The sequence below is a fragment of the Puntigrus tetrazona genome, chromosome 20 (genome assembly GCF_018831695.1).
Source record: "Puntigrus tetrazona isolate hp1 chromosome 20, ASM1883169v1, whole genome shotgun sequence".
Classification (NCBI taxonomy): Eukaryota; Metazoa; Chordata; class Actinopteri; order Cypriniformes; family Cyprinidae; genus Puntigrus; species Puntigrus tetrazona.
In genome coordinates this window covers 20,826,824-20,841,727 of record NC_056718.1, presented here as the reverse complement: position 1 = coordinate 20,841,727, position 14,904 = coordinate 20,826,824, and the positions used below count along the sequence as shown (strand labels likewise).

Sequence of the window (14,904 nt, the reverse complement as noted above, 5' to 3'; positions counted from 1 at the left end):
GACAGAACTTTATTTTTGGGTGAAATATTCCTTTATGAGTTACAGTCTTGCCGTTAAAAATCCCATTACTTGCACCACATACAGAGCCCAAAAAAAAAATTAAATCCTTTGCTCAAGCTAGACAATCTAAATCATGTTTGTTTATCTAGAACAAAAAGCCATCTGCATGAGTACATGACATGCCAGAACCATGCAGCTCTTAGAAAAACACTTCATTTCTGAAATTCAGACATCATTTCCTTTCCAAGCAGGAAAGATCTGAAGCATGAACAATTAATCAAGCTTAAAGATGAACACTTATGCCACTCCATTTGCTTTCATTAGAAACTGTCATATGACGCAGCAGGGCAGATTTTGAACCCTTTATGCTCTCTTACAAAGAAACTCAATGGAAAAAATAGTTTATATACTAAATAATCATGCAGTAATGCCTGCTTTGGCCAATCCTGTAAATTAAACACTTTTTAAATGAAAAAGAATACTTCAAGCTTGAATTTGAACCAAAAAAATATTTTCATAACAAATGAATGGTAAGTCTGGCCTCAGAGCAAAAAAAAGCTTACTTTATATAACACTTGAGTTAAAAACCAAATACTTACAACTAAATATTATAAAAACAGCTGATATAAACAGACCTCAACTGATTTTTAGATTAATGCACCACATTTTGTAACACCCAATAAATTCTTTTGGACAAGTCCTGCTCTGTATTTTCACATTAGTCTTTGTCACCCTCACATGCAAATATTGCAAAACAGTCCTGCTCAATCATAGAATATCTACCATGGTATAACATGCAATGCAGAATCTTGTCATACCATCCAGTCTTAAGTGACTGGCAATGTGTCACCTAAGGCTATAGACGTATGAAAAGCAGCAGGGATGTTCACACAGGCTAAAACCACAACAAACAAGCCACCACACCTCTCAGTCAAACCGCAAGAATTTCCCCTGTGGTCAACTTTGACAGGCAATCTGAAGGACCGTCAGGATCCAGGCCAGACAGAGACACTGACTAAAGATAAGGATGAACAAATAAATCAGCTCAAAGCATTTCACCTGCTCCGCGTTTGGCATCTGCTGGAGCTCTGATGTAATTGTTTATTGAGAAGTGATTCAATATTTTCCAGTTTGCCTGCCAGGGAAACACTTTTTTTCCTGGCCTTACCAAATATGCTTATAGATTCTCATGACGGTGATTTCTGGTCTTCTGAAACACGTTTGCATCATAATTAATCAACTACATCACTGTTAATGTGACAAATGGCATGAACAGGTTGGTACTGGCAATGCATGCAATGTAATCAAGTTCAATCTGTGTGTAAATGAACTGTAATGTAATGTGAACAATGTAAACGATGAATGAATAGAAAGAATTAGGCTATGAAAGTTATGGATGGAAGTTTAAACAGAAAATTAATCAGAACTTAAATATTTTACAAATAATAATCATAGCAGTTTATTTGCAAATGAAAATAATTCCATTTTAAAAAACAAGTTACTGAAGAAACAGTACAGTGATATGACATGCAAATCACCTGCACAATGCAGAACACATTAAGTGATCAAATTGTAAAAATGATGCACAGAACCTCGATGATTAAACAGAACTTGAAACAAGCAGCTGTGCATCAATAATAGAAATGGCGCAACTGAAGGCACCAGAGTACAATGTTGCAACACCCTGAACGTGTCTTGTATTTCTACACCTCTGTTATGATTAACTGACAATTGAGCATTGTGAATGTTTTGCACATCAAAGCTCAATTTTAAAATAGGCAGAGACCATTTTTTGCCTTTTGGCGAAAATCTCACCAAAACCCTTCATGCTCAAATCAAAACATGCCCGTTTCAATTCAAACCCTCTCAGTGGGTGAACTTGCTGACAGTGACCTCTCTTTGTCCTATATTTCTATTCCGCAGTTGTAGACTGTTGTCTTCTTGAAAGAAACGGCTCCCTTGATCTATATCTGTGGACATCTGTGCATGTTTTGCTGCATTCAGACATAATGGACATTTGTTTTGAGCCCACTTTGCTGGAGACCTCACACAGTTTGGCTCTGGGTATGTGGCTGACATAGGCGCCATTTATGGTGGAGAATGCGGGCACATGTCTCCACCTATTTGCTAACTGCCACCAATTTCCAATTTTGCAAAAAAAGCCAATTTTACATGATTTCTGCATAACCCAACTAATATAAATCTCCATCACCACAAGCATATTTGTGTTAAAGGCCGTGATATAAGCCTGTTTTTTGAAAGATCAACAAAAATCTTTGTACAAGGACCTTCTGCTAAACAAACCACACTAGATTATCAACATACAACACAAAATACCACACAATCAACATGTATAAAAGCACTCTTTACCTTATGGAAGCTTCCATGGAAGATTCTCCGGACTTGATCATTTTTAAATGTGGCTCGTTGGATCTCTCCTGTTGTATCCTTATTATAAAATGACACAGTTTGGGCGGATGCTGAAGAGAGAAACAAAGAGTTAAATATTCCAAAAACAACCGTAAATGAGAACAAACAAAATTCTCTACAGTAAATAGAAAGATATGATAGGACAAGTTGTTGGACTAAAGGGGATGTGGTGGATTAGGCCAAATCTGATAACTGGGACAGAGAGAGAAAGAAGCATAGAGGAAAATTTTATTACTTTCTCAATGGAGATCTCAGATATGTTATATAAGTATCAACTTTGTCTCAGATGTTCCTTGAATTCATTAGAAGAAATTAAAGGAGACATAATGTGTTGACAATGTAAAAGTCTAGAGAAATGAATGCAGGCAGTGTGCAGGAATCAGTAAAAATAGGGAGTGTGTAAGCTTTGCAAACTTCAACATGTGGTTTTCTGCAATCACCGTTGTTATGAAGTCTTCTGATTTAAACTTGCAACCAAGATATAGTTATCTAGCTGGCTGACACAAAGTTTTTTAATGGCAAGAGATTTATGGTGGCCTTGGAAGCATCCACTGGAACTGATTAAAGTTTATAAACAAATCACTGATCTTTTATATTCCAGCAAAAGTGCTTGTGATTTGTTGTAGGAGTTATTTTCGATGATGAAAAACCTAATAGTCGATTTCTTATTTGTTCTTATTTGCGCTTTATGAGAAAATTGAAGACTTCATTGGATTTATTGGACCACTTACGGTCGATGGTGACACCTGTCTCAGGTTTGTAATTCTTGTCTGACACCTGCCAAATATCGAAGGCCTCGGTCGGTGAGTCTGGCAACAGCCGGAACATCAGAATGATGGTGTATGTGGAAGGCAGGCCATCAGGATGAATATATCTGTAAAAACGTTGACAAAATCAGCCAGAGCAAAGAGGAGGATCTGTTTTTTACTGCAGACATCAGCACTGGCAGGTCAAAGTGAATGAATTTATTTGATCCAGTATTTCAGTACTTTCGTATGGTAAAATAATTAAGGAAATGTGTGGGAGAGCTGTGGCTTTGAATGCATTTGGATAGTGGGCTTTACCTGGGCAAGCAGCAGCATGCAAAAAAAGACAACAAAGCTCTCAGTTTAACTCTACGGCTCTCAGTTTAGCCCTACAGCCCTCCAATGAGTCTAATACCACACTACTTTAACAGTAAGGTCTGTACTCAAACTGCCAGACTGTCATCTCACAAACTGAATATTAATGACCATTATTGTTGTAATCTAACAGCAGAATAATCTACTGTTTAGAAGGTTTGCGATCGGTAAGACTGCATTTATTTATTATTTATACACAAGATCAGCATTAAGCGTCTAATCAGGAGGGGTTTGAACTCACGATGAGGGCTGGCTGAGGAAAGCGTTCTTGTGGAGCCTGTAAGCGGTGTAGCTGTTGAAGGAACCAGGCTCCATAGAGACACCTTTGGTATTAGCGTACATCTTCTCAGTCAGATTGAAAGCTTCCAGCATTCTGAATCCTGGTAAAGTTTATCAATCATGTTAGTGTGGTAAACATACATAAACACATACATTACACTACCATTCAAAAGATTTAGCATATTCAAATACAAAACAGTTGCTTATATTCCACAATATTACTGTTTTACTGTATTTTCAATCAAATAAATGCAGTCTTTGTGAGCAGAAGGACAAACATTAAACATTAAAACTTTGTGCAATGCATAAACCACATGCATACCTGGTGATGTGAATCCATTCACATAGATCAATGGACAGCCTGTGGAAGCAAAACATAAACAAAATTAATGTAAGGTTCACGCAGATCAGCTGTAAAAGTTACATGTCAAGTACTACAAACTCACTGGATGTTGCAGTTTCACAGATGAACGTGACCAGGTTGTCCTGAATGGTGGAGAAGGCATCAAAGTCGTCCACAACAAAGACGTGGCGCTCGCTCGGTTTGCTGGCAATGTTCTGCAATTCGACGAAGTCCACATCCGCCACGCCAACCACAAACACGCTGTAACCTGAAACAGCACATCCTACATTAGCACATCTTAAAGTGACCATATTGAAAGCATTAATGAAGTTCTCTTGTATGAAAATAAACATACTTATGTTGTGTGCTTTTACTGATTGTCAAAGCTCTGCGTACATTGTTCATCAGCTTTTAAATTCTGAATAGGTGTTGATGTGGTCACGGCATTATGAGCTCATGTTTATGTCATAAACTTTAAAGATCAGCAGTGAGTCATACCAGCTTGCTGTAGCTTGGCAGCATTCTTGTTCACTTCATCTTGAGAACGTCCATCTGTTACGGCCACCACAACCTTTGGTACGTTTCTTCTCATTCCACTCTCTAGAGTGAAGACCTTCTCGTACACGTGCTTCAGAGCCACGCCTGGGATTTTAAAAGAGAGGTAACATTAATAATACTATTGCCTCATAAGTTTAACAAATATAAAAATTAACATTCCAGTCACTACTTGGCAAAAACCTACTCAGCATCAACAAATTTAAAAATGTATTTGTCAGGAAATGTTCCAAGTCAGATTTCACAGCAAAGTTCAAATAAATAAAACTAAAATATAATTAATATATAATTTATATATATATATATATATATATATATATATATATATATATATATATATATATATATATATATATATATATATATAAATACATGTATACATATATATTTATAAATACATGTATACATTTTTTTTTTTTAAATGTCAAAAAATTTTGGATAACATAAAATATTCCAAATAATAATACAAATTATAAAACATTATTATATTATTAAATAATTCAAAATAATAATTAAAAACATAGTTAATAGTTTTTGAAATTGAGATGATTTCTGTTATGACATACAGTAAGCATATGAGCTTAAGGGATGTCAGGTGTGTTTGAGTAATACCTGTCTTAGTGTTTCCTCCTCTGTAGCGGATAAGTTTCAGAGCAGAAAGTGCAGTGCCTTTATCGTTATATGCATTGAGTTTGAATTCTGTCTTTGCATCGTCACTGTACTGCACGAATGAAATCTTTTGACAAAAACATATTGCAATATCATTAAACAGTGACAATGATTCAGTGATGTATCTGACCAAACAGATATTGCATTTCTCAAAGTTGCAAACAAGTCACAATACCTGCATTCCCGATGGGCCAATGACATCAAAGGCTCCAACGACGCTGAAGACAAACTGGACCACTTTGCTAAAACTATCATCTCCGATACTCCAGGAGCCATCGATGAGGAAAACCACGTCTGCCTTTGCTCCTTTGCATACTGAGAACACAAAAACAACTCTATGAACTTCGGCATGCAAGAACAGCTCTTGTTTCTAATTAAACTTTTACACAAGAGCAGAAAAAGGCTAATGAAATCTCACTAACAAACACAATCGAAAAAAACCCCAAATATAATTAACCTCCATGTTTACTGTCAAAACTGGTCACACTTTCTGGAGAATTATGCAAGAATGAAGGATATATGAAATCCAAAAGGTCTAAAAAGGAACTAATTAATGGTGTATTTTTCAATCACACAATTGGCATCTACATGGTCCTCTTTATGTAATCAAGCAATGTTCTCAGCTTTTCGAAAAAGGGCTCTCCTAAGTTTATAATCCTAGGTGGATTAGTCCACGTCTTTCTCTACTTAGATCCAGCTGACTCCTCTGGAGTGGAAACCATCACATATTGAAGCATTTGGCCACTTGTAGGCTTCTCATGTGATGAATAAACAGGTTTTGAGAGTGATCCAGCGTGAATTTAGGAATCTTTTTTATGAATTGAAGACAAAAGGAAAGAATACGTATTTTATTAGCAGAAGGATTTTCTCCAAGGCTTTAAAACTGATTTTAATTTGATCCAAACTCATTCCAAAGAAGCAGATCTACAGCTTGTTTGCAATGCATAAAAGCTCTGGACATTTTATTCTAATGTTTCCAAACTCAATCTAATTACAAACATGGGTGCTGCTTGCCAGTGGAAACCTTCTGCCACAGAAACTGACAATCAATATGATAAATGAAAAATATGTTTCTAAAGCATCCGTTGAAAGCCCTTACCTGCCCAGCCAGGTGGAATAGTGGGTGGTGGAGGAGGAGTGGGTGGTTTTGTTGGCACAGGTGTGGGTTTAACACCTAGAGGAACCAAAAGAAGTCAGAAGGCATCAATGTTAAAATTCAGCAGATGAATGAATGTGTGTTAAAATAGGGCTAAAACCTGGACTCACGGGTGCGTTCTCGAGTACTGACTCCGGGCCCCTCTAGATTGGGCGTCTGGACAAATACAGTGGCGTTGTAGAGGGAGTCTGGGCTCAAACCTTCAAAACAATATTGACTCTGACCCGCAGTGATGGTGATCTCCTGCTGACCTTTAGCTGCCGCTGCAAAAAGATCATACAATAGCATCACCATATCGAAACATACTGCAGTATTTACACTATATCAAAACATATTACAGCATTTTGCATTTTCTCAGCGTTTTAAAGAGAATATGAAAAATGACAAAAAGACACCAAAAAATGCTTTAACTAAAGAACGTCCTTAAATATAAAATGAAAAAAGAAAATATAAAGTTTCTAAATATTAATGAAAACATATAAATGAATCTCATATAAGTGATACTAAAATAACAGTGTCACATACTACCATTAAAAAGTCTGGGGTCTGTGAGATTTTTTAAGTCTCTTCTGCTCAGCATTTACAGTATTTGACCAAAAACAAACAAACAAAAAATATTAGTTTATATTAATGATCTTCTTTTCAAATGTATTTTAAAATATAACTTATTTTTGTGATGCATTTCTGAATTGTTTGTGCTGCTTAATATCTTTGTAGAAATTGTGATACACTATCTTCACTATCACTTTTAATCAAGCTAATCTTTTTCTTTCGAAATATATAAATGTAAATCATCTGACTGACCCCAAACATTTGACTGGTAGTGCATACATAATGAAAAATACAGTAAAAAGCCTCCCGAGTTTGACTCACGGTCTAGAGGGTTCAGCTTGATTCTGTATGAAGTTGCGGCACGGTGAGGCGTCCATCTGATGCAGAACCTGTCGTAGCCAACATCGTACGACTCCAGGTTGGTCACATTGAGATACACTGAAAGGTCAAGACAGAAATGTTGCGCTCGAATTAAAAATCTTGCTGAGTAACATAAAACAATGCACAAACAAATTTAAACATCTGAAAACATACATGTTGTTCCTTGTCCCATGAGAGGTTTGCTGACACCACCATCGTATTGGGCGTACACCTTAACATCATACGTTGTACCGGGAAGCAGGTTATGTAGGGTATAGCTGGTGACGTCACCAACAAATACCTCCAAAGACTCATCTTTATCTGAAAGAAAAATGGATGCATTGATGAAACTTCAACAGAAAGAAAACAGAGTCAGTTATGATTTGCAGTATTTGGTACCTGTTGGTTGATAAACTAGTTTGTAGCCCATGACTGGAGCTGGAGCTGGATCCCAGGACACACGGAAGCGTGTGTACCACTCGTCTGAGACACGCAGGTTCTGAGGAGCCAACAGGCCGACTAAAAAGATCCAAATAAGTAAGCAAAAAAAAAAAGTTATAACAAGAATTACACAGATGTACAGTAATGTTTTAGCTGTGCTGAGTTGTTGCTGGTAGCTGAAGGATGTTCTGGATTCTAGCCCATGCTAACTTGCAGATTTAATGCTAGCTTATGCCAATGCAAACACAGTTTTCCAAACTCTCCACCGTGCCCTACCAGCAATTAATTACTCATATTCTCCTTTAACCCTTAAAAATGACTTAGGGTTGAGAGCTGCTGTTTTGGTGAAGTTACTTTAGGGTACTGAACTACTAAATCAAGTTTTTTTAACAAAAGCAAGAAAGAAAGAATTTATGAATATAAATTACATTTTTTATGATGTGGTAAAAACACATTAATTACTGAAAATATATGAAGAAAATAATTCTAAAATAAAACAACTTTAATTAAAAATTTAAATAACAATATAAAAACAGAAAATGAAATTATAAAAATAAATGCTAATAATACTAAAATAACCACTAAAATAAAATACTTATAATTAAGATACTTATCATTTAAAGGAGCACAATTTGTATTCAACAGCTGAAATAATATCACGCTTTGCATTAAACAAGGTAGTTACTCTAAAACATACTAGCTGCATTCTAAATGACGCACTATACATTATGCAATAATACCCTATGTACTCAACCACGTAGTGTTTCAATTATATAAAGTTATCTTGTCATTCATGATTGGGGTCTGATAGGTCCTAGTGAGTTTTTAAAGTGCAAGTACACATAGCTCACATTATTAATACTACAAAACATCCTGCAATAGTGCATAGGTACGTGATTTTGATAGCAATCACAGAAAATATATCCAAAGGTAAGAAATCAAAGCAGTACATGTACTTGTGTGACTTACGTGTTCTCCCATTTCCATTTAGTGATCCTCCAGGTCCCTCAGGATAAACTGCCGTAACTGTGATGTTGTATGGGGTGTCAGGAAGCAGATTCTGAAGAATAGCATTATTTCTGTTGCCGGGAACAACAGTCTGCAGGAAAAAATATATATATTTTAGCTGAGCAACCACAGCCACTTATCAGTTGAGAGTTTGGCTTCTTCAGAATAATGCGCGCTGATGAATCATGTTTTTTGTTTGTTTATGTTCACTTCGTGTTGTAGACCTAAATGCTGTGCAAATACAAAGAGTTTCAAATGAAAAGTATTGACGAATAACTATATTTACTTACAAATTCTGTGATGGGATCTCCCGTCAACGGAGCATATGCAATCTTATATTGTTGCACGGGACCCTCAGCGTGATCCCAGCCGATGCTAATTGTGCTTGTGGTGGTTTCGAAGACCCTCATGTTTCTGGGTCCAGCTCGTGGTACTTCAAAAAAAAACACAATAAGATCGTAAATAAAGAGTGAATTTCCATTTCATCCCATAAAACATATTTTTTAAAGATGTAGCTCACATGTTTTTCCTTTTCCGTTAATTCCTTGTCCATCTCCATCAGCATATACCGCCATCACATTCACAGAGTACGGTGTATCCGGGACGAGCTGATCTAGGAAAGCGCTGTTCATGTTTCCAGGAACAAGAACCTGTGGAGAAGACCATCACTTAGATAATAAAAAGACAAGTATATTCACAAACATCCACTGTATGACAATCCAGCAGAAATGTTACGAATCTGGCAAAGCGAATATACATAATGATGTCACTGTTAAGCCCCTGTTTAGATTAACGGAGCTAGATAACATTTCCAAATAGATATGTAATGCAAACAGATGTGCTCATGGGGTTAAATGCTACATAAATACTGTCAGATCAGCGTAATTGCCCCCAGGGAGCAAAGGGAGCCGAAGAGAGACTGGATTCAGGGGTGACAGGGAAACCCCTACCTGTCAACACACTGCTGGATTATCACCCCATCTGCTAATTTGTTTCTCATTTGTAGGCTTCACATCACTGATGGCAGCTGCATACTTTCCATACACCAACGCTTATGACAGAATCACTTCTGGCACAAACTGATGGATTTGACAAATATGGGTCAGCATCCAGGATATGAAAATTTCTCTTTTGCGTCCCAACTTGTTTTGTTTAGATATGCAGGGAGACTTGTGAGCCTGAAAGACTTTATACAGTTCCTAAAGAGCTTCTCTCTATGGTAAACCCAGCAAAAGATGTCCAAAAGCAAAAGACTAGGTGCTAAACATCGTATTGACTTTAATTAAGGACACAATTAACATAAAATAAAAACAAAAACTAGTTTTCAGTCATTCAATAACAAACTACTATGTCCATTAAGTAGACGTGAATCCTAAATAAAAATTCTATAAACCATAAACAGACAAGTTATGCTAAAATACCCCCTTTCACTCTCTTTCTCTGAAGCAGTATTTGAAATTCTAATTAATTTCAGTGAATCGATTCAGATGGTTTGTTGTAGCAATGAACTTGTTCAAATAAATAGATTTGCAGATTCATATGAGTCATCCCCCAGTAGGGTTCACAAAAGCCATTTTACTTGCTGTAGTTTAATAAATATTTAGTTAAATACTGCAGTTTATCATTTTGTATTCAATTCATTGTCTTTGTTTTGGGTTTATTAGCTGCATTTTGTGTAAATTTACGTGTTTGAGTTAATTGAGGTGCTTGTTGGTTTTTATTATATAGTCTAATATCTATCTGAAATGACAGGCCTCTTTTACAGTTTTAATGTTTTTGGCTACTGTTTCTTTGGGGTTTTCTTGTGTAGTGTAGCTAGTGTAGCTATTTTTTAAGCTGAGGATTGACAGCTGATTGCATTCTGATTGGATGTGTCTAAAATCTTTAAACTATTTTTAAACTATATTTTATGAAAATGGTCTGGTCTGGTCCTCAACTGTCGCAGAATGATGCTAAATCACTGATTTCTTTTAATGTATATTTAGGACATAACTTATGCATAAAAGTGTCCCCAAAATGCATAAATGTAAATATGTAAAACTGTGCATCACTCACAGACTCAAGAGGTCGGATTCCACTCAGTGGGGCGTATGCAACCCTGTACTGTTGCACCTGGCCAGAGGCGGGTTCCCAGCGCACATTCAGACTGTTGGGAGTTGGGTTGTAGACCTGAATATTCCGGGGTGGGACTCTTGGAACTGTGAAAGAGGGTGAGAGTGTGTTGAATAAGAAGCCACAAAACGGCAGAGTGAGAACAAGGAATTTACAGAACAGCGGAGGAAGTCGAACAGCTCACAGAAGCGTTTTACCAGGAGGAAGCTTAGTAAAGTTCAGGAATTAATGCTGAGCGAAGCATTTGACAGCAGCGCAGACGGGTTTTATGGTGAGAAAGTGCCAAAAAAGAAAGGCAGGTGGTGGGGGGCATTTAGGGTTGATGCTAAAACTGCTTAGTGTGCTTTTTAAACCGAAGCAGATGTGACTATTTCTACAGAAATCTGTTAAAATTCTCCAACATGAGTTCAAAGTATCCAATTTCTTTCAGTGCAACAGACTAGCATAAAAATAAAATTAAGTAGTGAGCTAACGTAAAAACCCATTTTTAGCCTTTATACAAACATGTACAATGAGTTGTGAAGCATATAAAACCCAGTTGCTAGTTATGAGTTGCTGCTTAGGGTGTTCAGAGTGTTTTCGATGTTGCTATGTAGTTGCTAGGGAGTTCTGCTGAAATGTTTGGTCCAAGTAAAAAAAAAAAAAAAACTTCCCCTTTATTCTCTATCCAACAATTTTCCTGAAAAAGTCCGGAAACAAAGAAAAGCCATAGCACAGCTCTACTTAACAAATCGTTTGATTTGTTTACTTGGCACCACATGATTTTTGAGCGATAGTAACAGTTATGCATAACTCCCAAGTACAACTTACGTGTCTTTCCTTTCTCAGACTGCCGAAGACCCTCTCCCTCTGGATAAACAGGAACTACAGTCACTGTATAGACCGTATCTGACAGAAGGTTCCTCAGGACTGTGTTGGTGGTGCCTCCAGAAACTTGCTCCTGTTGACATTTGACATTTAGAAAAGTTACTAAAGATCATTTACATGTCCAGAAAGACAATCCAGCCTCTTCAGCAGATCAGCTCTTACCATGTCTTCAGCACCACCAGTTGCTGGGACGTAGAAGATTCGATACTGCCGCACGTTACCTTCGGCGGGCTCCCAGCGCACCTTCAATGAGCTGGTTGTGGGATCAGTGACCTGCAGGTTCTTTACTCCACCCAGAGGCTCTGAGAATTGCGAGAATTTTGATTAGACATGCTATATGCTAAGGGAGCAACATTCAAACTTGACATTGAAGTAACACACTTGTTTTTCCTTTCTCTGACTGTTTCTTTCCTTCAGCATCGGGATATACTGGTACTACAGTGACCCTGTACTCTGTGTTTGGTTGTAGGTTTCTCAGAATAGTATTGGTGGACATTCCTGACACTTGGGTCTGAAAAGTAGATCATTGTAGTCACACAGTTAATAACAAGCAAAATAAATGGACAAAAACTCAACAAAAATAGTTACTTAATTAATTACCATGCTTGAAGCGCCACCAGCAACAGGCACGTAGATGACATTGTACTGACGAACATCTCCATCTGCTGGGTCCCATCGCACTCTCAAAGAATTCACAGTTGGGTCTGTCACCTGGAGGTTCTTCACACTTCCCAGAGGTTCTGCATTAATAAAACAGACATGTTGAACTCACACGTTAAACAGGGATCCCTCATGCATTCTACATCCTGAATTTGCGAGTTATAAACATCTCAACTCACTTGTCTTTCCATTTTCTGACTGACGTTTTCCTTCCACATCATTTTCATACATAGGCAACAATGTGACCTTGTACACTGTGTTAGCATCGAGATTACGCAAGACGGTGCTTGTTGTGCCACCAGAAACTAATTCCTGATTACAAAAACAAGAGATTTGGTCAAAACATGTGGAACGTCCTTCATATAGAAAAATAAAATGTACCTCCTCACATCTTACCATCTTCTCACTGTCTCCAGGTTGCGGGACATAGAAAACCTTGTAATTGCGAGGATTCCCGTCAGCATGCTCCCATTGCACATTTAGGGTGCTGCTGGTGGGATCGGTAACCTGAAGGTTGCGAACTCCACCCAGTGGTCCTGAAAATCGGATTAGTGAACTTTATAGAGTCATACTAAACAATAGCCAAACATTTCAATTTGTGACCAAGTTCATTGAAAAGATGCATTATTTTATGTCTTCACAATGAACTCACTTGTTCTTCCACTCTCAGAAAGAGGTTTGCCTTCCATCTCGTGATATACTGGCACCAATGTCACAGTGTAGGTTGTGTCAGACTCCAAGTTCTTCAAAACAGTGGAGGTTGTGGTTCCAGAGACTTGATCCTGCAGTAAAAATACACAACCTGTTTGCACCTCTACAAAAGAAGCTTCCGCATAGAAATGCTTTACAGGTGGAACTTGTATAATGTGCACATTTTGTGAAATTTACATATGGAAGAACAAATAATTTGTATAATAAGTCCAGAACATGCATTTAGAAGTTTCAAAACTAAATCAAAATAAGTGTACAAGTGGCATTTGTTTGCTATTTCTGGAACATCCATGGAAATTGTTCTCACCACTTCTTGATCTTGGCTTCCAGCAGCAACGTAAATGACGATGTATTCCCGCACACTGCCTTCCGCTGGCTCCCAGCGTACGTTCAGGGTGCTGATGGTTGGATCTATTACCTGTAGGTTCCTCACACTGCCCAAAGGTTCTAAGAAAACAACAACAAAGTTGACTCAAGATTGACAAAATGTGTCCAAACCTTCAGAGTGACTGATGTCATTTTGGGGTCACTTACTTGTCTTTCCCTTCTGAGAGAGTTGAGGTCCATCTCCTTCAGCGTACACTGGCAAAACAGTCACTGTGTACATGGTGTCTGGCAGGAGTTTACTTAGCACTAATGTTGTGGTGCTCTCAGACACTTGTTCCTGAAAAAACAGAAAATGGAGCTCAGTACAGTACGCTATATCTTCTTCTAACCTATTCCAACTAAGGAACCGTGGTTTGTTTTAACAAAGATTGGTTGCTCATGGTTTTCCCATTTGAAGTGATAAAGAAAACTAAACTTGTAAACTAAAAGAAAACTGAACTCTCTTTTTGCAGCTTGCCAAACAGATTATTTTCACAGTTTATTCCAGCTTCGTCTAAACATTGGTGCTCCCAGTTGTAAACTTTCAAGCAGGTTTTTCAGCATAATGAGAATTCAACTAGAGTTTCATTACATCACTCTCTCATCTCTGGTCCTCAAAGGAAGACTATGTCTATATACGTCTGTCTGCAAGCTGTGCCATTAGATTTTAGAGAGCTTTCCACTTGTGACATCAACACTGTATAAAGAAACTTTGAAATATTCAGATATTCCTACCATGAGCTCAGATCCTCCGTCGGTGGGCACGTATAGCACTTTGTATCCCTGCACGTTCCCGTCGGCGGCATCCCATGTGGCAGTGAGCGTTGTGAAGGTGGCATCGATAAGACGGAGGTTTCGAACACCTCCAAGAGGCACTAGAATGGAATAAATAATAGTTTTATTACATAGATAGTGTGTCTGGTTAAAGATGCCTAATAAGCTACAAGGTTAATACACACATGTCCTCCCATTCTCAGACTGGCGCCTGCCCTCTGTGGCGGGATACACTGGAACCACAGACACTGTGTATGGAGTATCAGGCTGCAGGTTTCTTAAAACAATAGACGTTTGGGCACCAGGTACTTGTTCCTATTTACAACAATGGGGAAAAAAATTCAGTGATGTTCTTTAGAGTTCTTTAGACACTTTCCAGTTCCTGTACTACCAGCTGTAATGCTTTCTCTAAGTATTTTTGTTGCGTGTATCTGTTTTGTATTTGTTCTTTACATTTGTTTCTTTGTTATTTCTATTCATTTGATATATTTTTATGTGTT

The 14,904-nt window shown here is 37.6% G+C and overlaps 1 protein-coding gene across 5 annotated transcripts in view; it reads right to left on the bottom strand.

The window, feature by feature from the left end:
* Positions 1-14,904, bottom strand: part of col12a1b (collagen, type XII, alpha 1b) — a 66,359-nt gene that overhangs the window by 18,341 nt on the left and 33,114 nt on the right. For all 5 annotated transcript variants that reach the window (XM_043219638.1, XM_043219635.1, XM_043219636.1 and 2 more), the window contains 28 exons: positions 14,590-14,719; positions 14,366-14,505; positions 13,799-13,928; positions 13,572-13,711; positions 13,206-13,335; positions 12,950-13,089; positions 12,733-12,865; positions 12,494-12,633; positions 12,275-12,404; positions 12,056-12,195; positions 11,837-11,966; positions 10,970-11,112; positions 9,435-9,564; positions 9,205-9,347; positions 8,876-9,005; positions 7,865-7,984; positions 7,640-7,786; positions 7,427-7,543; positions 6,664-6,816; positions 6,497-6,571; positions 5,573-5,712; positions 5,341-5,464; positions 4,672-4,815; positions 4,277-4,441; positions 4,153-4,191; positions 3,793-3,931; positions 3,162-3,304; positions 2,371-2,480 (listed from right to left, as the gene is read on the bottom strand). In XM_043219638.1, coding sequence (XP_043075573.1) covers positions 2,371-2,480; positions 3,162-3,304; positions 3,793-3,931; positions 4,153-4,191; positions 4,277-4,441; positions 4,672-4,815; positions 5,341-5,464; positions 5,573-5,712; positions 6,497-6,571; positions 6,664-6,816; positions 7,427-7,543; positions 7,640-7,786; positions 7,865-7,984; positions 8,876-9,005; positions 9,205-9,347; positions 9,435-9,564; positions 10,970-11,112; positions 11,837-11,966; positions 12,056-12,195; positions 12,275-12,404; positions 12,494-12,633; positions 12,733-12,865; positions 12,950-13,089; positions 13,206-13,335; positions 13,572-13,711; positions 13,799-13,928; positions 14,366-14,505; positions 14,590-14,719 — 3,645 coding nt within the window. The remainder of the gene's footprint in view (positions 1-2,370; positions 2,481-3,161; positions 3,305-3,792; positions 3,932-4,152; positions 4,192-4,276; positions 4,442-4,671; positions 4,816-5,340; positions 5,465-5,572; positions 5,713-6,496; positions 6,572-6,663; positions 6,817-7,426; positions 7,544-7,639; positions 7,787-7,864; positions 7,985-8,875; positions 9,006-9,204; positions 9,348-9,434; positions 9,565-10,969; positions 11,113-11,836; positions 11,967-12,055; positions 12,196-12,274; positions 12,405-12,493; positions 12,634-12,732; positions 12,866-12,949; positions 13,090-13,205; positions 13,336-13,571; positions 13,712-13,798; positions 13,929-14,365; positions 14,506-14,589; positions 14,720-14,904) is intronic.